Genomic DNA, 27,368 nt, shown 5'->3' on the forward strand with positions numbered 1-27,368 from the left:
CCTTTAAGATCCTCTCTTTGTCTTGGAATTTTGCCATTTTAATTATGATGTGTCTTGCAGTGGGCCTCTTTCAGTTCCTCTTGCTTGGGATTCTCTGTGTTTCCTGGTTTTGGGTGACTTTTTCTCTCCTCAGATTAGGGAAATTTTCCATCATTACTTTTTCAAACAGGTTTTCTATCCCTTGCTCTTCTTCTTGTCCTTCTGGTATTCGTATTATACGGATATTGTTAAGTTTCATGTTGTCCTGCTTTTCCCTTATTGCCTCTTCATTCTTTCTGAGCCTCTTTTCCTTTTCTTGCTCTTTCTGGGTGTTTTTTTCTACTTTGTCCTCCAGCTCGCTGATCTGATCCTCTGCTTCATCAAGTCTGCATTTCATTCCTTCTACTGTGTTCTTCAATTCAGAAATTGTATTCTTCATTTCCTCTTGGCTCTTGTTGATATTTTCTATTTCCTTTTTCATGTTAATATAGTTTGCAGTGAGTTCATTGTAGTTTCCTGGTAGTTTCTCGTAGTTCTCTTTGAGCTCAGAGAGCTCAGTGAGCTTCCTGATGACCATTGCTCTGAACTCAGTATCTGATAGTTGACTTGCCTCTTTTTCGGTTAATATTCTTTCTGAGACTTCCTCCTTTCCTTTCATTTGGGAATTGTGTCTTTGTCTTCCCATTGTTTGTGGGCTCTTCTTGTTGGCCTCTGCTTCTTAAATTGCTCTGTTCTGACTCCCTGGGTTTATGATATGAACTTCTATGGTAGAATGCCAATGGGATTCGGTGGTGCTGTCTCCTTACTCTCCTGTGCTCACTGGTCTTGAGCTGACATTTATGTGTTTAACACGGTCTAACTCTAGTCTTTTCAGCACTCCAGGTTTTGTTGTCTCACCTGTGGGAAAAAGAGAAAGGGGGGGAGAAAGAAAGGAAAAAAAAAAGATGGGAAGGAGGTAAAAAGGAAATAGGAAAGGAGGAAAGGAAGGAAGGAGGGAAGAAGGAATAAAGAAAGATTGGAGGCATGATAGGAAGGAATTTTAACAAAAATTAAAACATAGAAATAGATAAATGAAGGCAGGAAGAAGACATAAAGATGGTGAAGGATGGGAGGAAGAAGGAATGAAAAAAAAAAAAGAGAGAGAGAGGAAGAAGGAATTCGGGGGAAAGCGGAAAAAAAAAATCTTCTGCTGGCTTTAAACCGGTCAGTTTATTTCTGCTGGTGTCCTGTCTGTGCAACGGGAGGGGGTGGTTGGAAGGATTGGTTTCACTTTTCTCCCTTCCTGGGTCACACTCTTTGCTGTTGTTCAGCCTGGAGACCCCCTGATCACTGCATCTCCCCTCTGCTGGGTGTTCTGCCTTTGTCCTAGAGAGCTAGTCGGTCCTGCAGGGTGCTCACTTGTTAGGTAGGCGTTGTAGGTGTGGTCCCTGGCAGGCAATCAGGCCGTTGATCAGCCAAGCCAGCAGCTTTGTTCTTGGGACAAGCAGCTCGAGCCGCTTTGGCTTGGGACGCGTGAGCGCGCAGCAGGGGAATCCAGCTGCTTTGGGTTTGTGACACTCTCAAGCTGCTTTGTGCTCTGAGCGCGCAGCCAGCCGGCCAAACAAGCCGCCTGGGCTTTGGACGCTGGCGCGCTGGCGGCGGGTTCAGACGCCTTGGGGTTAGGACACTCGCCAGCAGCTTTACGCTTGGAAAACGCGCGTCCAGCCGGCCCTGCGCTTGGTGAGCGCGCAGGCGGCTGAGCCAGAGGCTCTGTGCTTGAGGGCCGAACCAGCCGCCCTGGGCTTGAGTCTCTCGGGTGGCGGGCCGCCCTGGGACTGAATCACATGGCACTCGGTTCTGAGGTTTTGGGCCTGTTTGTGGAGCAACTAGCCTCTGCTCCAAATGATCTCGGAGGTTTCAGGTGTGGGCGCCCCTCCCGGGTTTCATGTATGGGCCCCGTTCCCTAATCTGGGCGGGCGCGCGCGCGCGCGAGACCGGACCTCAGGTGAGCGCCGTGACTCCGGTGCTGCTTATCCCACGCTCGCAGTCCTGGGGCGGAGGGGGGAGGGGCGCCAGGGGCCTCGGCTACTACCGAGAGTTCTCTAACTAGCCCCTGAGTGTCTCTATTTTCTTTTTCTTTTTGAGAAATTCCTCCTTTTCAAGCCCCCCTGGTCCAATCAAGCACCTGGCTGCTCACAGCTCCGCCTGGCCCTCTCCCAAGACTCCTGCAGCAGCCCCTGCGCCAGGGCTGGCGCTTCTGCCGCCCTTGTACCGCGTGGTCCCGGGTCCCGGGGACCTTATTGTCCTTGAGCACTCTTCTTACCATCAGATCTTTCAATGTCCTCTATCTTTGGTCTCTGATCTTCGTATATGCTGGAATACTGTTGGCTGTTCGCTCTGCTCCTCAGATCAGCTAGGTATTTCCCTGGCGTTGAGGGGAAGTGGACTCCGCTCCCACCTATGTTGCCGCCATCTTCCATGTCCACATTTTAATTTTCAACTGTAAGTATATTGATTTTGAGCATGTCAGCTATCTCCATCATGGTATAACATTGATTGTTTTCAATTAATGTCTCAGTTTGATTGCTATCGACTTCAACTGGTCCATGGGACTGTGAATCATTATCTAGTGAGAAATCTCCAGTAAGAAATTTTGCAGACCACTTTTGACACCTTCTATCAGTCACAGCACCTTCTCCATACTATGCACAATTTTTTTCTGCATTTCAATTGTGTTTTTTACCTTTCTTGGAATAATAGGCATAACCATCCTCAAGAGAGCACATAATTTTGTTAAGTATTCTATAATCAAATCCATCCTTGCTTTCTCCCAGCCTTCATGTAACCTACCTTTTGTTCCTTCCTTAATTTCAATTGCATAAAAGAAACTGCAAATGTCATTCTCTGGAGCATTTGAGATTGTGCTTCCTGGCAATTGTTGTCAGTTTTGGCTCAAATAAACTCATAATATTTTTTAAAAACAATACACTGAAAATGTTGTGTGTTTTCTTCTATCTTCAATATTAAAATGACTACACAAAAATTCACCAATTTAAGTTTTTTAAATGCATGCTGATATAACAGCTGTCACAATACAATCTAACAAAATTGTTTCAAATGAAGTTAAAGACAACTAAACACTACTAGAGACATCTTATGCCAAAAGAAAAACAAATTTTTTTCAAGGTAAGGTAAATTAATTTATTGGTACCTATTAATTGCAATACAGTTTTCGTCAGAGAAGCAGGAAGATACCAGGGTTCTAAGAAGTAGAAATGAAATAGAATGTATAATACTTTATTGCATTTATGAGGATAAAAGATAGTCTTTCTTATTCAGATAAGCAAGTGCTATCCAGGAAGTACAAGTGCACAAAGAACCCCTCAGCAATCACCTTCAGCTGTTGGAGACCAGCATGTCATCTTCTATGATAGGAGAGTGAGGGGGGCGGGGGCAGTGGGGAAGGAAGGAGAATTCTGAAGTCCAAAGTGGGAAGATGACCAAGAAAGACCTTATCAATCTCACAATTTCCTCTTGATTTATTCCATTCTGCCTGAAGTCTTTTTCTGCCAAGATTTATTTTAAGGTACAGTTGGGTAGAAAACCATAGACAATGACAATTTGTGCCTATACTTGTATGTTTTCAAATAAAGTGACTGGACTCTGGTTTCTCTTCAGATTGTGTAAATCTTTCGCCTTTTACAAACAAAGTGACTAGAGTTTCCCAGACCAAAAAAAAAAAAAAAGTTAAAAGAGTTCAACCAGACACATTGAAATTAAGAACAATGTAACAATAGCCAGAGGGGAGTGGGGAGGGGATAGTGAGGAGAGGGGTTTACAGGAGCTACTATAAAGGACACAAGGACAAAATCAAGGGGGAGGGTAGTGGTGGGGGAGGGAGGTGGGATTGGCTTGGGTGGAGTGGAGGGATGGGGAGAAAATGCAGACAATTGTAACTGAATAAAAAAAAAAAGATGATGTTAAAAAAAAAGAGTTCATACCACCAATCCAGCACTACAAGACATGTTAAAAGACCTTCTTTAATAATAATAAGAAACATATCTATATAGAAAAGCATAGGTATTACGTTGGCCAAAAAAGTTCGTTTGTCTTGACTGTCCCACCTCCAGTCGCACCTCTGGTCAAGAAAAATTAACTTTTTGGCCTATGTTTTTCTCTCTCTCTATTTCTTCTTTTTCTTAAAGAAGGTCCTTTAACATTTCTTGCAATGCTGGACTAGTGGTAATGAACTCCTTTAACCTTTTTTTTTTTTTTTTTTTAATCTGGGAAGCTCTTTATTTGTCCTTTGATTTTAATTGATGGCCTCGCTGGGTAGAGCAATATAGACTGCTTGTTCTTAGCTTTCATCACTCCGAATATTTCCCAACATCTCTTTTGGCCATAGTGTTTGTGTTGAGAAATCAGCTGAGATTCTAATGGAGGCTCCCTTGTATGTATCTGACTGTCTCTTTTCTGCTGGCTTTAAAGTTGTCTCTTTGTCTTCAAGCTTTGCCAGTTTAATTATGTGTCTTAGTGTGGGTCTCTTTGGGTTCATCTTTACTGAGACTCTGTCCTTTCTGAACTGTGTGTCCTTTTTCTTCACCAAGATAAGGAAGTTTTCTGCCATTATTTCTTCAGTTAGGTTCTCTAACCCTTTCTCACACTCATCTCCTTCTGGCATTCATATGATGTGGAATTTGTTACACTTGCAATCTTAGACATTCTTCATTTTTCTTAAGTTTCTCTCTCTCTCTTTCATTTTCTCTTTCAGTGAATACTGTCATCTTGTCCTCTGATTTGCTGATTCATCTGCTTCAACTAACCTACTGTTGATTCTTTCTAGAGAATTCTTCATTTCAGATATTGTAATCTTTATTTCTGATTGGTTTTTATTTATGGTTTCTATGTCATTTTTAATGCTTACTATCTCTATATTTTCACTGAAATCATCCATTCTATTCTTCAAGCATCCTTATAACCATTATTTTAAATCTGAATTTAGTATTTATATTGATTTCACTTCATCTATATATTTTAATTCTTTTTGTGGAGGTTTATGTTGTTCTGTTGCTTGGGACATTTTTCTTTGTTACCCCATTTGATTCATCTCTGTGTGTTAGGTAGGTGTGCTGTCTCCCAAATACCTGCTTTGATTGTTTTATGATAAAAGTGTGTTTCTGGGATCAGTTGTGTAATCCTTCGGAACACCTGAACTCTGTGGTCCAGGAGTGTTTCCTGTGGGTTCTGTGTCTCCTTTTTGTAGTTGTGTCTTAAATGCTGGTGGCTCTTTGTGGGTGAAGTTATCCCTTCAGGCTAGGCAATTGTAAGAGTAACCCATGATGTCCATATGTGGAATGCTGTGCAGTTGTTGTGCCTTGATGAGGTGTTCCCAGTAGGGCCTGGAGCCTGCAGGAATCTCTCTTTGAGTGTAGTGATTGTGTGGCTCATCGGTTCAAGCTTTGGTGTGGGTTGAAACCCATCATGGATTTTGTAGGTTCTGGGTCTACTTGAATGGAATTTGGATACAGGTTGCTTTCAGACATTGTGTGAATGGTATCTCACTATAGGTGGACATACTTGTGCATGTAAGGGGCCAATTGGTGGCAGTTCTGTAAAGGATCCAAGGCTTCCTGAGGTTGGCCTTCCCCTTTCAGCTGTTCTTCCCCATGCTGAGGTTAACCGATCTTCCTCTTGAGCTTTGTGATGAGAGAGTGTATGATGATACTAGGCCTGCTGAGATAAGGCTAACAGGTTTCCCACTTTGTTGGTTGTGCAGTATATAGGGCACTTAGGGGGAAGAGAATAGCCCTTACTCAAAGCCAACACCTTCAGTTTTTGTCAGAGACTCCAGCACTTGCTTCTTCAGGGGGGCTCACTGCTGGTTCAGGATGGATACATCCAGCTTTCCCCTTTTCAGGAGTGAGCTCAGCAGCCCTGGACTTCATTGAGTAGATCAAAGGAGGCTCGCACTGGGGTTGGAGCCAGACCAGACTGCAGATGGGAGCAATGTTCTCTGTTTCATTCTAGAACCTCAGTATGAGGCTCAGCTCTTTGTTCCATTCCCAAACATTATCCTCCAGAAATTTAACACTTTTTAAGTCCTCATTCTGAGTTTCTTTTCCTCCCCCAATGGAAATGCACCAAGCAGGGGAATCTGGGACATGGCAGGGCTATTCTGCAGAGTTTCCCCATTGGGGTGGTACTTGCAACCTTGTAGGAAGGGGATGGGCACTCCTTTTCTCTCCCATGGCAGTGTGGGCTGAGAGTGGTTTGCCTCACTTCAAAGTATTGTAGGTGCTCAACTCTCACCTAACTCCCAGCCAATTGCTCTTTCAGGAGACACAGTACAGATCTCTCTGCTATGTGCAGCATCTGGCCTGCCTATAAACTAAGCCAGGTGGGGTCCAAAAACCCCTCATTGCACACATTTCTGGTCTCTCTGCCTGACTGATCTCAGAGGGAAAGGATCTGAAGACCCAGTGTGACTTGGCACGGCTGGGACAAGTTCAGAATGAGCCACAAAAAAGTGGGGTTCTGCTAGGCTCTCCTATGCAGCAGCAGCCATGGGGAAGGAACAGCTGGCTAGCTGGCTCATAATGGGAGGCAGGGCACTCTCCTTACTATTGAGAAGGGTGAACCAGTTCTCTTTCTCAAGCCACCTGTTCTCTGTTTTGGTCTCTACCCCACACCTCCCCAGCAACCAGAGATCTTCTTTATGCCACTGCTGTCTGTAGCACTCAGAGGCCCTATTGCAGCATTGTGGTTTCTCCTGTACTCTGATCTCATATAGTAAACTGTTTACTCTGGTGCCAAAACCATAGGAGTATTTCATGCTAAACCTGCAATCTCTGATTTTCACAGATGTAATGAACCACATTGCTTCTCACCGCCAGTGACCCCACAGCCTCCACTTTCCATCTTTATTGCTGTGTGTTGGGGATTGATGGGTGCAATTATGGCCCCACAGTTCTAAAGAGAGGGAACTCTGCTGCTGCAATTTCAATCTGGTCTCTCAGCTAGCACAGTGGCTAAACAAGGGGTCCTTGCCCATCTGTATTTCCATCTCTCTTATTAGTCTGCAGTACCCATACCACACAACTGAGTCACTGTCTGGGGCTTTGCATAAAGCCTCCCCAAGGAATGAAGTATCTCTCAAAATCACTACTGGTTGCAGCCTGTAGGTGCCTCTGAAAGACCTGGGTCCAACGACCTGGTCCTTTTATCAGTCTGAGCCCCTATCCTGAGGTCTCCATGTTGGCACTGCAACAATGGAAGCTCTGCATGCTTCCACAATCTCAGTGGATCCCCCAAACTTCCCCCAACAGACAGGCACTCAGTCTACTCTTCCTGTCTCTGTTGATGTGGGCTGGTGACCATGGAACTAAGACTCCCGGTTCCAATGGGGGAAATTAGCTCCAGAGATGCAATTTCTGTCTGGTCTCAGCTGTAACAGAAACCTCCCACAGGGTCTTTCCCCTTCCACTTATAAGCCCCTTTTACCAGTGTCTACCAAGTATCTTTTTTACTCCTTGACTTTAAACCTTTATATCAGGAAATATTCAGTTGATTGTTCAGGTTGATTGCTGAAAGTTCAGCTGAAAATTGGGATTAGGAACAGGAGCAAGTAGACTCAGCTTCCAACTACTGTGCCGCCATACCAATTAATACATTTTTAAAAGTTTTAGGTCTCGGGCTTCTGGCCAAGATGGAGGCAGAAACATTTTGCTTCCTCACACAGCAAGAAGGACAACAGCCAATTTAAAGGGTTATCAGTGGGGTGGGGGGTGGGAGAATGGAGAGAAAAGGTACAAGGAATAAGAAGCATAATAGGTAGACACAATATAGACAGGGGGAGGTTAAGAATAGTATTGGAAATGGAGAAACCAAAGAACTTATATGTACAACCCATGGACATGAAATAAGGGGGAGGGATACTGGAGGGGGTCGGGGGACAGTGTGGTGAGGAGGGGAATAAAGGGGAGACAAAAACTGGGACAACTGTAATAGCATAATCAATAAAATACACTTTAAATAAAAACAAATAAAAGTTTTAGGAATGCATTAAAATGCTGATTTTCTCAATACCTTTTCACCAAAGGGATGAGTGCTGTGCATGTCAGTGCCTATTACTGCTTTCTGTTTTTGGGGGTTACTCACTACATGCACTCTCCTGGTATAAGGGAAGGTTCCACAATCATCTTAAGGATGCTGATGGTACTCACTAGTCTGTCTTTCCTCCATCTCCTCCAAAGGATGTCAGTTTTTGTTGTTTTGGCAGTTTGCTTCATGGTTATGATTACTATCTTTCTGCTCTTATGGGATCTTGTGTGAATTACTTACCCTTGAACTTCCCAAGGAATTGCAAACTGAATCCAGACCTTGAAGTTGCTCTGGAAAGGGGCAAGTCAAAGGTGGGGACCTGCATAGGATTAAATAAAAATGACCAGTTTTGCAGAGAAAGAGAGACAGAGACAGAGACAGAGACAAAGACTATAAGAAAACATTTTTGGATTGTCATGTTTGGAGTTCTGGAACCAGTCCACATTGTAAAGGTGTAGGATGGGGATTCTGAAAGGCTTACTTCCAGAGGAGTGACATTATATGACACATAAACTCAAGAATTTACTGGAATTAAACAAATAATGCCAGACCAAATATAACATCAATGGAAAACATGAAATCCTTTCCTTATTTTAGTCACCCTATTCAATTCTGTTTGTGCCTCAAAAAGTGTTAAAACCTCACATTTATAGTCACAGAATTCTTTTACTATGATGAACATTTGCAACTAAACTCTATAAACTTGGTTAATAAGATCACAGAAAATTACTCACATTTTTAACTGTTTTTTTTGTAGGCTTGAAAGTGTCTAAGCACATTGATTATGGTCAGTTGAATGCATTATGTCACATGAGTGGACAACAAAGCAGGTAAGATAGTCATGCTTCCTTTGTCATTCAAGTGAATATTATGTTTGTTTCATGAATAAAGTATAATAACAAACCATTGTTGACTCTCATAGATACATTATTTACCACACAGATAAAAGTACTTGAAAACCTGGTGTTATTTCTCCAGATTAAGGGGACAGGATACACACACACACACACACACACTCACATGTATATATACATAAAACATGGTATAACCCTAAAACACGATATATATGTATATATATGTATATATATATCGTGTTTTAGGGTTATGATATCTTGTGCCTTGCATATGACTTACTCCTAGTTGGGCCCTTTCCAGTACTAAGAAAGCAATCATCAGGCAAAAAGATTTGAAGGTGTTGTGTATTTGTTTGATATGATTTCACATCCACCTGTTTATGACTTAAAAGACATTGTTTTAATCTATTTTTTTATGGCAAAGATTAAAAAAGGTTGTTTTTAGAAGTAAAGTCATGTCAGGACATCACCACCTGCTTGGTTGTTGTAGATAAGCACCCAGTGGCTCAGGTGCTGAGGGGCCCAGCTGGGGGTTTATCCACAAGACCAGATAGAGAAGTAACTATGGCAAGGGGGCCTTTAGGCTAAATGCTGAGAGTTTGTGAATACTTTTAGAGAGTTTCTGTCTGAGAAAGGCACACTTTGCTGACCTAAACAGCTCTCTGAAAATCCTGAAACATTTGCTCCTGCCCTGGCCCAGGCAACTCTTTGGGTAGCTGTTGTTCTCTACCATGCACTAGCCCTGAAATGGTAACTCTGAGAACAGCCACCCTGCCTTCCAACACCAGCACCATGGTTCCCTAAAAACAAGGGGCTTTGATTTTGGAGTTGGCAGCTGGAAGTCAAGTGAAGCTGGCTCTCTGAGAAACCCAATTACTATTAAGTGGTCCACCATTGTTAAATTTGGATTTTATTCCTTTTGTCTCCCCTTGCCTGGAACAAGTGTAAATAGTCTGCCATTTGTTTGGACTATGCTATTTCTGTACTGGCTTATTAAGATATTACCTTGTATACTGTTGGCTAATGAAATTATTCCAATTCCTACAGCAAGTCTGTGATAAATCAACTGTTGGCAAGACAAAATCAGTCTCTGGCTAAGTGAAATAAGCCAGATGGTGAGGGACAAATACCATATGATCTCACCTTTAACTGGAACATAATCAATAGAAGAAAAAAGCAAACAAAATATAACCAGAGACATTGAAGTTAAGGACAATCTAACAATAGTCAGGGGGGGATGCGGAGGGGACAGTGAGGAGAGGGGATTACAGGAACTACTATAAAGGACACATGGACAAAATCAAGGGGGAGGGTGGAGGTAGGGGAGGTAGGTGGGTTCAGCTGGGGTGGGGTGGAGGAATGGGGAGAAAAGGCATACAACTGTAATTGAATAACAATAAAAATTTAAAAAAATAAGTCTCTGGGTATAATCTACCACCCAAAACAAAATGGAATAATTTAAACCACAAATCCTAAATACATAGATGATGAGTAGATGAAATATAAATAAGCCAAAGAACTGTGAAATACCATGGTTCAAAGCTCAGGATTCCTAATATATATTATACTTGGAGATATAATTTTAAAAATCACTTTTTTGCCAACTCTTTTGCCCAACTTGGATTTCTGAAATTATGAAACTAGTTAGCTTCTTCTGTATTCAACAGTGTCCATCCACCCTCCCACCTTCCTTCACAGAGACAGGCCTTTGCCTAGTCTTTCATGGGACTGCTGAGAAAATACCCTAAGTGGCTATTCCACTTAACCCTAAAGTGGCTTTCTCCATTTTAGCATAGTTTCTATATCACATCCTCTTAACCACTTCAAATCATTTCTATATTTTCATTCATCTTCCCATTACTTTTTTCTCAGAGAAAGTGAGAAGGGTGTGATTCTTCTATATTCTTCACATTTCTCTCCAGAACTATTTTTCTCTCGCACTCTTGCCTCCTCACTCCCAGTTATTTTCAGCTTCACATAAAGAATTCTGTACTTGCTGTATGGAGTCAGGTTGCTTGGTCTGAATCCTGGAACTGTCATTTCCCAGCTGTGTGACTTTGAGCTACACTTTTGTTCTTCATTGGGCCTCAGTTTCTTTGTCTACAAAATTGGGAACATGGGAGTATCAGATAATATAGTTGTGTGAAGATGAAATGATCTGATACATGTAAATGACCTAGAATAGTTTCTGGCACAAAATAAGAACTAATCCTTTTTATTATTTGTTATGGGGCCATATATATCCAAAAGGTTAAGAGAATGGCTTTTGAAGTCAATTTAGTTTTCATTTGTACCCTATGTCCTCTGCTTCCCAGTTATATGAATCAGGAAAATTGCTAAGTTTTCAGTTACATTTTAAATTAAAAAAATTTTTTTAATCCTTACACAAGGATATGTTTTCATTGATATGAGATTGAGAGAGAGAGAGAGAGGGAAGTGGAGGGAGGGGAAGGGAAGGGAAGGGAGGAGAGCAGAGCGGAGAGGAGAGGAGAAAGAAGAGAAGAGAAGAGAAGAGAAGAGAAGAGAAATCTGAGAGAGAAACATCAATTGGTTGCTTCCATATGCACCCCAACCAGGGATCGAACCTGCAACCTAGGTATGTGCCCTAACCAGGAATTGAACCCACAACTTTTTGGCATACAGGATGATACTCCAAACAACTGAGCCAACCAGAGCAAGGCAGTTTTTATTTTCTTTATGGATTGAATGGGCAGTGAAATATACCAAGTCTGTCAGGTTATATAAATATAAAAATGAGACAAAGACAATGTAAAGATCTTAGTACAATGTTTGATACAGAACAAGTATCCAATTATAACACGTAAATGTATAAAATAAATAACTATAGAAAATCAGTTCTAAATATAAAAAAAGGAAATAAAGATGTTGGAAAAGCTTCAAGTGATATCAGAGGTTGGATTTGAAAAAAAAGTAGATTCTTGGTCAATGTATCTTCGTAATGGAAGAGTAAGAATGAAAATGTCTAAAGTCATATTTTTAAATGTAATCTTTATCATATTTTCCATTGCCACTTAGTCCCTTTATATTGCCTTCCTCCTCAACAATCACCAACCACACTGTTGTCCATGTCCACGAATCCTTTTTCCTTTTTACTCAATCCCTCCACCCCCTACTAATTAGCTGTCATCCACTCTCCATCGATGAGTCTGTCTCCATTTTCCTTTATAGTTCAGTTTGTTCATGAGATTCCACATATTAGTGCAATCATATGGTATTTGTCTTTCTCTGATTGGCTTATTTCACTTACCATTATGTTCCCCAGGTCCCTTCATAAACAGTTGCAAAGGGTAACACTTTCTACTTTTTTGTAGTGGAGTAGAATTTCATTGTATAAATGTCCCGTAGTTGTTTTATCCACTCATCTATAAATGGACACTTGGGCTGCTTCCATATCTTGGCAATTGTAAATAACACTGAAATGAACATAGGAGTGTTTATGTTATTTTGAATTAGTGTTTCAGGTTCTTTTGGATATATTATCAGAAGTGGGATTTTGGGGTCAAAGGGCAGATCCATTTTTAATTTCTTGAGGTATCTCCATAGCGCTTCCCACAGTGGCTGGACCAACAATGTAAAAGAGTTCCCCTTTCTCCACATTCCCACTGGCACTCTTTATTTGTTGATTTATTGGTGATAGCCATTCTGACAGGGGTGAGATGGTGTCACATTGTGGATTTTATTTGCATTTCTCTGATGATTAGCGACAATGAGCATCTTCTCATATGTCTATTGGCCACGCATCCTTTTTGGATGAGTGTCTATTTGCTATTTATTAATTGATTTAATTTTATTACTAGTTGCTCAGTGTAAATACATATGTTATATCTTCATGAAACAAACGGGAGTTTTGGGGCTAAAGGATAGGCTAATTAGGATACAGGATGAAAAAATTTACTATATATTTTCAAAAAATTTTAATTAATTACTTTATTTTTATTCAGTTACAATTGTCTGCATTTTCTCCCCATCCTTCCTAAGGGAAATAAGCTAGGCAGTGAGGGACAAATACCATATGATCTCAGGTTTACAGGAACATAATCAACAACAAAAAAAAGGAAACAAAATGTAACCAGAGACATTGAAATTAAAAACATTTACTATATCTTGACAGAGTTATGTCCCAGAAGAAGTCAAATTTAAAAGGGTGGGATTCAATTGAAGAAACACAGGGTAACAAGAAGAGTCTCACAAACAATGGGAAGACAAAGAAACAACCCCCAAATGAAAGGAAAGGAGGAAGCCTCAGAAAGAATGCTAATGGAAATAGAGGCAAGTAAACTATCAGATACTGAGTTCAAAGCAATAGTTATCAGGAAGCTCACTAAGTTCACAGACAAATACCAGAACTACAAAGAAACTAAAATGAACTCACTGCAAACTATATTAACATGAAAAAGGAAATAGAAACTATCAACAAGAACCAAGAGGAAATGAAGAATACAATTTTGGAACCGAAGAAAACAGTAGAAGGAATCAAAAGCAGACTTGATGAAGCAGAGGATCAGATCAGCGAGCTGGAAGACAAAGTAGAAAAAAACACCCAGAAAGAGCAAGAAAAGGAAAAGAGGCTCCAAAAGAATGAAGAGGGATTAAGGGAAATGCATGACAACATAAAACATAATAATATCAATATAATAGGGATACCAGAAGGAGAAGAAGAAGAGCAAGGGATAGAAAACATGTTTAAAAAAGTAATGATGGAAAATTTCCCTAATCTGTTGAGAGAAAAAGTCACCCAAATCCAGGAAACACAGAGAATCCCAAGCAAGAGGAACCCAAAGAGGCCCACTGCAAGACACATCATAATTAAAATGGTAAAATTCCTGGACAAAGAGAGGATCTTAAAGGGAGCAAGGGAGAAACAGGAAGTAACATACAAAGGAGCCCCAATAAGGTTAGCAACTGATTTTTCAATTTAAATGCTCCGGCCAGAAGAGAGTGGCAAAGAATATTCCAAGTAATGAGAACCAGAGGCCTGCAATCAAGGCTACTTTACCCAGCAAGGCTCTCAATCAAGATCGAAGGCCAAATAAAGAGTTTCCCAGACAGAGGAAGTCTAAAAGAATACACCTCCACCAAACCAGCTCTGCAAGCGATGCTAAAGGGACTGCTTTAAGGAAAGGAAGGAAAAGAGAAAGAGGGAGGAACACCAGTATGAAAAATTGGCAATGAATAACTACCTATCGATAATAACCTTAAACATAAATGAATTAAATGCTCCAATCAAAAGATATAGAATAGCTGAATGGATAAGAAAACATGACCCACACATATGCTGCCTATAAGAGACCCATCTCAGGACAAAAGACCTACACAGACTGAAAGTGAAGGGCTGTAAACAAATTTTCCAAGCAAACAGACAGGAAAAAAAAAAAAAAAGCTAGGGTAGCAATACTCATGTCAGACAAAATAGACTTCAAAAGAAGGGCCATAAAGAGAGACCCAGAAGGTCACTTCATAATACTCAAAGGAAGAATCCACCAAGAAGACATGAATATTGTAAATATATATGCACCCAACATAGGATCACCCAAATACATAAAAAAAATCCTGGAGGACTACAAGAAAGATATTGACAGCAACACAATTATAGTAGGGGACTTTAACACCACAGTATCAAAAATGGACAGGTCTTCCAAACAAAATATTAAGAAGGATATTGTGTCACTTAACAATAACCTAGATGAAATGCACTTAAATGATATATACAGAGGTTTTCATCCCAAAGAAGCAAAATACACAATCTTGTCAAGTGTCCATGGAACTTTTTCAAAGATAGACCACATGATAGGACACAAAGCAAGCCTCAACAAATTCAAGAAAATTGAAATCATATCAAGCATTTTCTCGGACCGCAAGGGACTGAATTTAGAAACCAACCCCAAAGGAAAAAACCCAAAACACTCAAAATCATGGAGACTGCATAGCATGCTATTAAACAATGAATGGGTAAAGAACGAGATTAGGGTAGAAATCAAAAACTTGCTGGAAACAAATGAAAATGAACTCACAACACCCCAAAACCTATGGGACACAGCAAAGGCAGTCCTGAGAGGGAAGTTCATAGCAATACAGGCCTACCTTAAAAAAATGGAGACATTTCAAAGAAAGAACCTAACCCTACGCCTACAAGAACTGGAGGAACAACAACAAAGACAGCCCAGAGCAAGCAGAAGGAAGGAAATAACCAAGATCAGAGCAGAGTTAAATCACATAGACACTAAAAGCACAATTCTAAGGATCAATGAATCCAGGAGCTGATTCTTTGAAAAGATAAACAAAACCGATAAGCCTTTAAGTAGGCTCATCAAGAAAAACAGAGAGAGGATCCGAATAAACACAATTAGTAATGAAAGAGGAGAGATTACAACTGATACCACAGAAATACAAAGGATTGTAAGGAATTACTACAAAGAACTGTATGCCAAGAAATTTGAAAACCTAGGTGAAATGGACCCATTTCTAGAAAAATATAATCTTCCAAAACTGAATGAAGAAGAAGCAGAAAGCCTGAACAGACCAATAACAGCAGACAAAATTGAAGCGGTCATCAAAAAATTCCCAACACACAAAAGCCCAGGACCAGATGGTTTCACAGGAGAATTCTACAAAGGATTTAAGGACGAGCTAACCCCTATCCTTCACAGACTATTCGAAAAAATCCAAACTGATGGAATACTCCCAAACTCTTTTTATGAAGCCAGCATCATCCTAATCCCAAAACCAGATGAAGGCACAACTAAGAAAGAAAACCCAGGCCAATATCACTGATGAACATAGATGCTAAAATTCTCAATAAAATATTGGCAAACCGCATCAAGCAATACATTAAAAAGATCACACAGCATGACCAAGTGGGATTCATCCCAGGGATGCAAGGATGGTACAATATTCGCAAATCATTAAACGTAATACATCACATCCACAACAGCAAAGACAAAAATCACATGATCATATCAATAGATGCTGAGAAGGCATTTGATAAGATACGGCACACATTTCTCATGAATACACTCAGCAAAGTGGGAATAGAGGGAGAATTCCTCAACATAATAAAGGCCATATATGCGAGACCTAGAGCCATCATCATACTCAATGGACAAAAATTATACCTTTCCCACTAAGATCAGGAACAAGACAAAGATGCCCTCTCTCACCTCTCCTATTCAAAATAGTATTGGAAGTTCTAGCCACAGCAATCAGAAAAGAAAAAGAAATAAAAGGCATTGAAATTGGAAAGGAGGGAATGAAACTGTCACTGTTTGCAGATGACATGATGGTGTATGGGGAAAATCCTATGGACTCCACCAAAAAACTACTTGACCTAATAAGTGAATTTGGCAAAACAGCTGGATACAAAGTCAATACTCAGAAATCAAAGGCATTCCTGCACACCAACAACGAAACTTCAGAAATAGAAATCAGGAAAAAAAAATCCCATTTGATATAGCAACAAAAAAAATAAAGTACCTGGAATAAACCTAACTAAGGAGGTAAAAGACCTGTACTCAGAAAACTACACAACACTGACGAAAGATTAAGGAAGACTCAAAAAAAGGGAAGCATGTACCATGTTCATGGATTGGAAGAATTAACATCATCAAAATGGCCATACTACCCAAAGCAATTTATAGATTCAATGCAATCCCTATTAGAGTACCCATGACATATTTCACAGATATAGAACAAACATTTCAGAAATTTATATGGAACCATAAACGACCCCGAATAGCTGCAGCAATTTTGAGAAAGAAGAACAAAGCAGGAGGGATCACAATACCTGATATCAAATTGTATTAAAAGGCCACTGTAATCAAAACATCCTGGTACTGGCATAAAAACAGGCACATAGATCAATGGAACAGAACAGAGAGCCCAGAAACAAACTCAAGTGGTTATGGTCAATTAATACTTTACAAAGGAGTCAGGAGCATAAAATGGAGCCACGACAGCCTCTTTAACAGATGGTGTTGATGGTTTTGCATGTAGATGGTTTTGCATGTAGAGCTGGACAGCTACATGCAAAAAAATGAAACTCGATCACCAACTTATGGCATACACAAAAATAAATTCAAGATGGATAAAAGACCTAAGAATGAGTCATAACAGCATAAAAGTCCTGGAGGAAAACATTGGCAGGAAAATGTCAGATATTCCACGCAGCAACATCCTCACAGACATGTCTCCTAAAGCAAGGGACATAAAGGAAAGAATAAACAAATGGGACCTCATCAAAATAAAAAGCTTCTACATGGCTAAAGAAAACAGCACCAAATTACAAAGAGAACTAACAGTATAGGAAACCATACTTTCCAATGATACCTCAGATAAGGGCCTGATCTCTAAAATATATAAGAAACTCACACGACTCCACTCCAGGAATACAAAGAACCCAGTAAAAAATGGGCAAAGGACTTGAACAAACACTTCTCCAAGGAAGACATACAGAGTGCACAGAGACATATGAAAAGATGTTGAACATCAGTAGCCATCAGAGAGATGCAAATTAAAACCCCAATGAGGTACCATCTCACACCAGTCAGAGTGGCCAACATAAACAATTCAACAAACAAATATTGGGGAGTTTGTGGAGAAAAGGGAACCCTAGTGCACTGTTGGTGGGAATGCAGACTGGTGGGGCCACTGTCGAAAACAGTATGGAATTTCCTCAGAAAACTAAAAATGGAACTGCCCTTTGACCCAGCAATTCCGCTGCTGGGATTATACCCTAAGAACCCTGAAACACCAGTCCAAAAGAACATGTGCATCCCAATGTTCATAGCAGCACAATTTATAATAGCCAAGTACTGGAAGCAACCTAAGTGCCCATCAGCAAACGAGTGGATCCAAAAACAGTGGTATATTTACGCAATGGAATTCTATGCAGCAGAGAGAAAGAAGGAGCTTTTACCCTTTGCAACAGCATGGATGGAATGGAGAGCATTTTGCTAAGAGAAATGAGCCAGGTGGTGAGGGACAAATACCATATGATGTCACCTTTAACTGGAACATAATCAATAGAAGAAAAAAGCAAACAAAATATAATTAGAGACATTGAAGTTAAGAACAATCTAACAATAGCCAGGGGTTGTAGGGAGTCGACAGTGGGGAAAGGGGATTACAGGAACTACTATAAAGGACACGTGGACAAAATCAAGGGGGAGGGTGGAGGTGACGGAGGGAGGGGATTTTGGCTGTTTTGGGGTTGTGAGATGTGGAGAAAAGTCGTACAACTGTAATTGAATAACAACAAAAATTTAAAAAACTATGGTATATTTACACAATAGTATTCTATGCAGCAGAGAGAAATAAGGAGCTTATACCATTTACAAGGGCATGGATGGAACTGGAGAGCATTATGCTAAGTGAAATAAGCCAGACAGTAGGGACAAATACCATATGATCTCACCTTTAGCTGGATCATAATAAACAGAAGTAAAAAGCCAACAAAATATAACCGGAGACATTGAAATTAGGAACAATCTAACAATAGCCAGGGGTGAGTGGGGAGTGGACAGTGGGGAGAGGGGATTACAGGAACTAGTATAAAGAACCCATGGACAAAATCAACGGGGAGGGTAAAGGTGGGGCAGGGAGCGGTGTTGGGCTTGGGTGGGTTGGAGGGATGGGGAGAAAAGGCATACAACTGTAATTGAATAACAATAAAAATTAAAAAATAGAGGGTAGGATTAAGGATCCGAACATTGGGCAAAGCTTTCCAGCCTTTACTATACCATATGGCACTTAGACAAGCTATGTATGTGGGTTTTTCGGCCTTCTTCTTCCATTTCCAAACTTGTTAAGTACTCTATTTGGGCGATCCTGCCCATTTTTTTTATCTGAGGTGTTTGTTTTTTTGGTGTTGAGTTTTGTATGTACTTTATAAATTTTGGGTATTAATCCCATATCAGATGTATCAGCTAATATGTTCTCCCATTCTGTGGGTCATCTTTTTATTTTATTAATGATTTTATTTGCTATGTAAAAACTTTTTAGTTCGATGAAGTCTCATTTGTTAATTTTTTCCTTCGTTTCCCTTGCCTGGGGAGATATATCTGATAAAAAACTTGTGTGAGCAATGTCCCACCAAGATTTTGCCTCTTAATTTTTCTTGTAGGATTTTTATGGTTTCAGATCTAACATTTAAGTCTTTGATCCATTTTGAATTTATTCTTGTGTGTGGTGTAAGAAAGTGGTCTAGTTTCATACTTCTGTGCACATCTGTCCATATTTTCAACACCATTTATTGAATAAACTATCTTTAGCCCATTTTACATGCTTGCTTCCTCTGTCAAATGTTAATTGACTATAAAGTTATGAGTTTATTTCTAGGCTCTCTATTCTGTTCCATTGATAGATGTGTCTTTTTATGCCAGTATCGTGCTGTTTTGATTACTATGGACCTGTAGTATAGTTTGATATTGGGTAGCATGATTCCTCCAACTTTACTCTTCTTTCTCAGGATTGCTGTTGTTTTATAGGAAATTTTGTGGTTCCATATAAGTTTTTGAAATATTTCTGATAGTTCTGTGAAATAGGTCATAGGAATCTTGATGGCCTTGTGTTGAATATGTAGATTGCTTTGAGTAATATGGATATTTTAATGATGTTAATTCCTCTTATCCATGAACAAGGTATGTGCTTCCACTTATTTGTATCTTCTTTAATTTATTTCTTCAGTGTCTTACAATTTTCTCAGTACAGAACTTTAACATTCTTGATTAGGTTTATTCCTGGGTATTTTATTCTTTTTGAAGCAATTGTGTACATAAGGCTGTTTTCCTAATTTTCCTTTCCATTAGTTAATTATTGGTGTGTTGTATGAAATAACACCGATTTCTGAATATTAATTTTGTATCCTGCTACATTGCCGAATACATTTATCAGTTCTAGTAGTTCCTTGGTAGAACCTTTGAGGTTCTCTATGTACAGTATCATGCCACATACAGGTGCAGTTTCACTTCTTTCCAAATTCGATGCCTTTTATTTGTTCTTCTTGTCTAATTCCTATGGCTAAGACTTTCAGTACTATGTTGAATAAGAGAGGTGGAAGTGGACATCGTGTCTTGTTCCCAATCTCAAGGGGAACACTTGTACTTTTTGTCCATGGAGTATGATTCTGGTAGTGGTTTTATAATATGTGTCCTTTACTGTGTTTGGGTATATTCCCTTATTTCCACTTTGCTGAAAGCTTTTATCATAAATTGATGCTGGATTTTATCAAAAGCTTTTTCTGCCTCTATTTATACAATCATCTGGTATTTAAAAAAAATTTATTGTTATTCAATTACAGTTGTATGCCTTTTCTCCACATCCCTCCACCCCACCCGAGCTGAACCCATCTCCCACCCCCACCTCCACCCTCCCCCTTGATTTTGTCCATATGTCCTTTATAGTAGTTCCTGTAATCCCCTCTTCCCACTGGCCCCACCCAACTCCCCCCTGGCTATTGTTAGATTGTCCTTAATTTCCATGTCTCTGGTTATATTTTGTTTGCTTTTTTCTTTTGTTAATTATGTTCCAGTTAAAAGTGAGATCATATGATATTTGTCCCTCACCATCTGGCTTATTTCACTTAGCATAATGCTCTCCAGTTCCATCCATAGTGTTGCAAAGGGTATCAGCTCCTTCTTTCTTTCTGCTGTAGAGAATTCCATTTACACCATTTATGGTGTAAATATACCACAGTTTTTGGATCCACTCATTTGCTGATGGGCACTTAGGTTGCTTCCAGTACTTGGCTATTGTAAATTGTGCTCCTAGGAACATTGGGGTGTATAGGAATTTTTGAGTTGGTGTTTCAGGGCTCTTAGGGTATAATCCTAGCAGCGGAATTGCTGAGTCAAAGGGCAGTTCCCTTTATAGTTTTCTGAGGAAATTCCATACTGTTTTCCACAGTGGCCTCACCAGTCTGCATTCCTACCAACAGTGAGAGAGAAAAGAAAAAAATAAGAAAAAGTCTTCTGATGGGTTTAAACTGGGCAGATTAATTCTGATGGTCTTCCTGCTTGTGAAATGGGAGGGGGTGGTTTGAGGGATTAGTTTCACTTTTCTCCCTTCCTGAGCCACGCTCTTCGCTGTTGTCCAGCCTCCAGTCCAGTTCCTCAGGGTCCTTCTGCTCCCCCATGGGCCTTTATTTCACCAATTGTGCTGTCCTTGAGTTGCACCAATTAGGGGCAACTCACATTCCCCCTTCTTGCTCTTTGCTGTCTTAGATGCTAGGGGCTCTCGGTGCTGCTATGGGGTAGTTCAGCCCCCTACTGTGTCGAGTCTTTCAGGGGAATGCAGTCTCTCCTAACCCTGCAGCTCCCCTCTGCTGGGCGTTCTGCCTTCCTCCTAGAGAGCCAGTAGGCCCTGCAGGGTTCTATGCGCAGGGGCTAGGTAGGAGTTTTTCAGAACCAGTGCTTTTGGCTGTAGTTGCCTGCAGGCAGCCAGGGTGTTGATCGGGTTGTGTGGCCGATCTCAGCTTTGGGCCTGGGTTGGCTGCTGATCCCCAGCTTTGGGTCTGTTCACGGGGGCAGCCAGCCACTGGTTGGTTGCGCACCCACCTGAGGTTTTAGGCGTGGGAGCCCAGCTGGGGTTTTAGGTGTGCGTGCCCAACCAGGTGCTTTTTGTTTGTGCGCCCATGCAGCCAGGCCGCTTATCAGGGCTTGTGCCCACCCGGGGTTTCAGGTGTGGACCCCAGGCCACTATTGGGGTACGTGCCCACTGGGGCACTTTAGGTCTGGCGTCCAGGTAGCCGGGCCACTTATCAGGGCTTGTGCTCACCCGGAGTTTCAGTTGTGGGCCCCCAGTCCGCTAATCTAGGTGCATGCCAGCCGGGCTTCAGGTTAGCGCTGGGGCTGCTTTTCCGAATTCACAGTCCAGGGGCTGAGCTGGGAGGGGTGCCAGAGGCGAGGCTGCTGTGGAGAGTTCTCTAACTAGTTGCTGAGTGCCTCTATTTTCTTTTCCTTTTTGAGAAATTCTTCCTGTTCAAGTCCCCCTGGTCCAAACAAGCACCTGGCTGCTCACACAGCCCAGCCTGGCTCTCTCCCAAGAATCCTGCAGCAGACCCTTCGCTCTGGCTGGGGCTTCAGCCGCCCTGGTCCCCGAGCTGGTCCCAGGGACCTTATTTTCCTTAAGCGCTCTTCTTACCATCTGATATTTCAATGTCCTCTATCTTTGGTCTCCGATCTTCATATATGCTGGAATACTGTTGGCTGTTCGCTCTGCTCCTCAGATGAGCTAGGTATTTCACTGGTGTTGAGGGTAGGTGGACTCCACTCCCACCTATCTCGCCTCCATCTTCTCACTCCAATTATCTGGTTTTTATTCTTCATTTTGTTTATGTGGTGAATCACATTTATTGATTTGCAAATGTTGTACCATTCTTGAGTTCCCGGAATGAATCCCACTTGATCATGCTTTATGATCTATCTAATACATTGCTGTATTTGGTTTGCTAATATTTTCTGAGGATTATAATAGTGTCTATATTCATTACATAAATTGGCCTATTATTTTCTTTTTATTGGTAGTGTCTTTATCTGGTTTTGTCATTAGGATAATGCTGGCCCATTAAATGAGTTTGAGAGCTTTCCCTCTTGAATTTTATGAAATATTTTGTGGAGAAGAAGTGTGAGTTCTTCTTGGAATGTTTAGTAAAAATTAACCTGCAAAACCTTCTGGTTCAGGGTATTTGTTTGTTGGGAGTTTTTTGATTACTGCTTCAATTTCATTAGCTGTAGTTTTTCTATTCAAATTCTGTGATTCTTCCTGATTTTGTTTAGGAAGAATGTATGTGTAGGAATTTATCCATTTCATCCAGGCTATCCATTTGTTGACACGTAATTGTTCATATTTTCTTAGACTGCTTTGTATTTTTTGTGTCAGTTGTTATTTCTCCTCTTTTCTGATTTTATTTATTTGGGTGTTTTCTCTTTTTTTCTTGATGAGCGTGGTTAAAGTTTTGTCAATCTCATTTATCTTTTTAAATAACCAGCTTTTGGATTCATTGATTTTTAATACTGCTTTTTTAAAGATTTTATTTCATTTTTTCTGCCTGCTTTTTATTATTTTCTTCCTTCTACTAACTTTGGGCTTTGTTTTTGTTCCTTTTCAAGTTACTTTAAGTGTAAAGTTAAATTGTTTATTTGAGCTTTTTGCTGTTGTTGTTGTTGTTTTGAGATAGGGCTGTAATACTATGAATTTCCCTCTTACAGTTTGCTTTCCCAGTGTCCCACAGTGTCCGGGGGCTTTAACACAGCACCCTCATCTGCCACGGATGAAGAATAAGTCTACCAAGACATGATCTGCTTGATGAGGAGAGGTGGCCGATCTCTCAAAGGAGAAGGGCACAGAGCCTTTCTCTCCATGGGCTTTTTTTAGGTTCATTCACACAGGAATACAGATAAAGCTCATCAATCATTGTTAGCCAGTATGGGTTAAACAATACATGATTTACAGAGAACTTTGAGGGCTTATTCTGAGTTACAGCCAATTAGTTAAAGGGCTAGAAAACTTTAGGTGCCAGACTCATCTCAGGTCTGGACCCTTATCTTTTAAACTGAGGGTACAAATTAAGTAGGTTTCACAGGAATGTATGTATTGTTCTTAGGCCTGATTCCCCAGGGAATCCGCCCCTCCCAGCACAGGACTGCACTGCCCTCTGTTATTGCTTCAGGCTTAAGTCAGGCAAGGGAAGTAAGGCAGCCAAGAGATTAGGAGACTTCTTTTAGAGAAAATGAGGACTCAGGCTATTTCAAAGCCGAGGGGCAAGGGTCCATCACCCCCTGTTTCCACAGCCCCCTGAGTCCTTCCCTGCGAGCTTATCCCTGGTGACCAGAGCCTGTCTTAGGTTGATTTTCCCTTGAGGATTCTTACCCATCATTGGCTAACTGGCCAAGCTCAGGGCCAAGCAGGGTGAAGTGGGCAGAGGTGGCACCCCTGCCAGGTAGATAAGCTTTGTCTCCTTAGTGACTTATGGTCCCAACTCTGACTCAGCCTTAACCATGGGGGTTACAGCCTCTGAAACCAGGCAGGGCAGTTCCCAACACCACAGATTTTGGATTTTTGTGTCCTCATTTTCACTTGTTTCAAGGTATTTTTTGAATTCTTCATTGATATCATTTTTTACCCGTTCGTTGTTTAATAACACATTGTTTAGTTTCCATGTTTTTGCATGTTTTGCATTGTTATTCTTGTGATTGATTTCAGTTTCATAACACTGTGGTCAGAAAAGATTCTTGATATGATTTAACTGTTCTTAAATTTATTGAGACTTGTTTTGCATCCTATCAGGTGGTCTATCCTAGAAAATGTTCCATGTGTAGTTGAAAAGTATTGCTGGATTGTTCCCTTTATCATTATGTTGTGTCCTTTGTTACTGTAGCCTTGCTCTTTTTTTTTTTTTTTTGGATTTTTTAAATAATATATTTTATTGATTATGCTATTAGTTGTCCCATTCTGCCCCCTCTATTCCCCTCTGCCCTGCACACCCTTCCCACCCACACCCCCCCCCCATTTAGTTCATGTCCATGGGTCATACAGATAAGTTCTTTGGCTTCTTCATTTCCTATACTATTCTTAACCTCCCCTGTCTATTTTCTACCTACCACTTATGCTACTTATTCTCTGTACCTTTCCCCCCTCTCTCCCCCTCCTACTCCACTGCTGATAACCCTCCATGTGATCTCCATTTCTGTGATTCTTTCCTGTTCTAGTTGTTTGCTTAGTTTGCTTTTGTGTTTATTTTAGGTGTGGGGGTTAATAACTATGAGTTTGCTGTCATTTTTAATGTTCCTATTTTTTATCTTCTTTTTCTTAGATAAATCCCTTTAACATTTCATATAATAAGGGCTTGGTGATGATGAACTCCTTGAACTTGACCTTATCTGAGAAGCACTTTATCTGTCCTTCCATTCTAAATGATAGCTTTGCTGGATACAGTAATCTTGGATGTAGGCCCTTGCCTTTCATGACTTGGAATACTTCTTGCCAGCCCCTTCTTGCCTGTAAGGTCTCTTTGGAGAAATCAGCTGACAGTCTTATGGGAAGTCCTTTGCAGGTAACTGTGTCCTTTTCTCTTGCTGCTTCTCAGATTCTCTCTTTCTGATTAATCTTGGGTAATGTAATTATGATGTGCCTTGGTGTGTTCCTCCTTGGGTCCAGCTTCTTTGGGACTCTCTGAGCTTCCTGGACTTCCTGGAAGTCTATTTCCTTTGCCAGACTGGGGAAGTTCTCCTTCATTATTTGTTCAAGTAAGTTTTCAATTTCTTGTTCTTCCTCTTCTCCTTCTGGCCTCCCTATAATTCAGATGTTGGAATGTTTCAAGATGTCCTGGAAGTTCCTAAGCCTCTCCTCATTTTTCCGAATTTTTGTTTCTTCATTCTTTTCTGGTTGGCTGTTTCTTTCTTCCTTCTGGTACACACTGTTGATTTGAGTCCCAGTTTCCTTCTCATGACTATTGGTTCCCTGTACATTTTCCTTTGTTTGTCTTAGCATAGCCTTCATTTTTTCATCTAATTTGCAACCAAATTCAACCAATTCTGTGAGCGTTCTAATTACCACTGTTTTGAACTGTGCATTTGATAGGTTGGCTACCTATTCGCTGCTTAGTTGAATTATTTCTGGAGCTTTGAAGTGTTCTGTCATTTGATTGTACAGGGGCAGAGCCTTAGGTGTTCCCCAGGGCGGGGTAATGCTGGTCGCTGCACTGTGAGGCTGTTTGTGGGAGAGGGTCCCAGAGGGAGCAATGGCACTTGTCCCACTCTGTACTGGATTTCAGTCACTCCCTCCACTACCCACAATCAAATTGGGCCCCTCTGGTGCCGGTTCCTGAGTGGGTGGGCTTGTGCACGCTCTAGGCCCCCTTGAGTGTCTCCAACAACCTCTCCTTTGAGGCTGGGAGTTTCTCCTGCTGCCATCCCAAGCTCCATGTGTGTTTTCACTCAGAGTTTTGAGGCTTTATTTCCTGGAGCTGGGGCCCTGGGTTGTGTGGTCTGCATTGCTCCACCACTGTTCGTCCTGGTTTATTTATGTGCGAATGTGGGGCTGTGGAGTCTGCTACCCACAGCACTGCCTGCCCTGTTCTCTGCCACTGTGAGTCCGGCCCTCTGGGTTTATCTATGCACAAATGTGGGGCCACGGGGTCTGCTAGTGGTCTGACAGCCTGCCCCGTTCCTCCCACACTCTGACAGTCTAGGTCCAGTGGCGCCTATGAGAGTCCTCTCTGCCCTGACTGCCCATCTCCGCCTCTCCTGATGGTCTGGATAAATGTTTCTTTTTTATCTCCTTGGTTGTTGGACGTCCTTGCAGTTCGATTTTCTGTCAATTCTGGTTGTGCGGGAGGCACAGTGTGTCTACCTATGCCTCCATCTTGATTCTCCTCTTTTAAGGATTTTTGCATTCACTGCTATGAGGCAAATATTGACTAAGATGTTTGTCATCGTTAAATTTTAAGCAAGATGGTCTTTGATAATTATTGAAATAAGCTGGCAAGATTAATGTTTAGCATTTTAATAATTGACCATCTTTTTGAAGTGTTTGTCAATTGAACATTGAATGAGGCAAATATTTCAAAATCAAATATCATTACCTGACCCTACTGATGGTGGATCTTGTCATTGACATTTTTAATATTTGCAGTGAATGAAACCTGGCAAGAAATAGGCATTACTTCAGGAGTATTTAAAGCAGAGAAGTGCACCCAGACTCCAGCCACATTAAGAAACACACCAGAAGTTGGCACTTACAGAAGTATCCCAGATAATTCCAGTGATCTGCTGATTTTGGGAAATGCTGATTTTTTTTGTCACAGACATCTTTATTCCAGCCCTAAAAATATAATGCATGAGATTGTCAAAATCATTGCAAAGGTTCAGATAAATATACTTTCTAGTAATGTGTATGTAAAATATATGTGAATCATTTTGGAGGAATTTTAATTGTCTGTTATGTTTTATGCAAGCCTTTAATTAATGAAAGTATTTAAAAAAGTTCTTATGTCCTTTTGCCATTTGCATGTCCTCTTTGGATAAGTGTCTAGTCAGGTCATTTGCCCATTTTTTTAATTGGATTTTTTATTTGGTAATGAGTTTTATAAGTTCTTTATAAATTTTGGATATTAAACTCTTATTAGATGTATTGGTGAATATGTTTTCCCATTCTGTGGGTTGTCTTTTCATTTTCTTCATGATTTTCTTTGCTGTGCAAAAAGTTTTTAGTTTGTTGAAGTCCCATTTATTTATTTTTTTCTCTTGTTTCCCTTGCATTTTCCCTTGCTTTTCTTTCCCTTGCTTTTGTTTCCCTGGAGAGATATATCCGATAAAATATTGCTATGAGCAATGGGGAAATTTTTGCTAACTATGTATTCTTCTATGATTTTTATGGTTGGAGGTGTAATGTTAAGTCTTTGATTAACTTAAAATTATTTTTTTTACATTGACTGCCATAAAT

General features: G+C 40.7%; 1 protein-coding gene across 1 annotated transcript in view; it reads left to right on the top strand.

The window, feature by feature from the left end:
• CNBD1 (cyclic nucleotide binding domain containing 1) overlaps window positions 1-27,368 on the top strand; it is a 364,424-nt gene that overhangs the window by 69,291 nt on the left and 267,765 nt on the right. Inside the window, exons 2-3 of the mRNA XM_053929253.1 lie at window positions 8,816-8,888; window positions 14,380-14,382. Coding sequence (XP_053785228.1) covers window positions 8,816-8,888; window positions 14,380-14,382 — 76 coding nt within the window. The remainder of the gene's footprint in view (window positions 1-8,815; window positions 8,889-14,379; window positions 14,383-27,368) is intronic.

The sequence above is a fragment of the Desmodus rotundus genome, chromosome 8, assembly GCF_022682495.2.
Source record: "Desmodus rotundus isolate HL8 chromosome 8, HLdesRot8A.1, whole genome shotgun sequence".
Classification (NCBI taxonomy): Eukaryota; Metazoa; Chordata; class Mammalia; order Chiroptera; family Phyllostomidae; genus Desmodus; species Desmodus rotundus.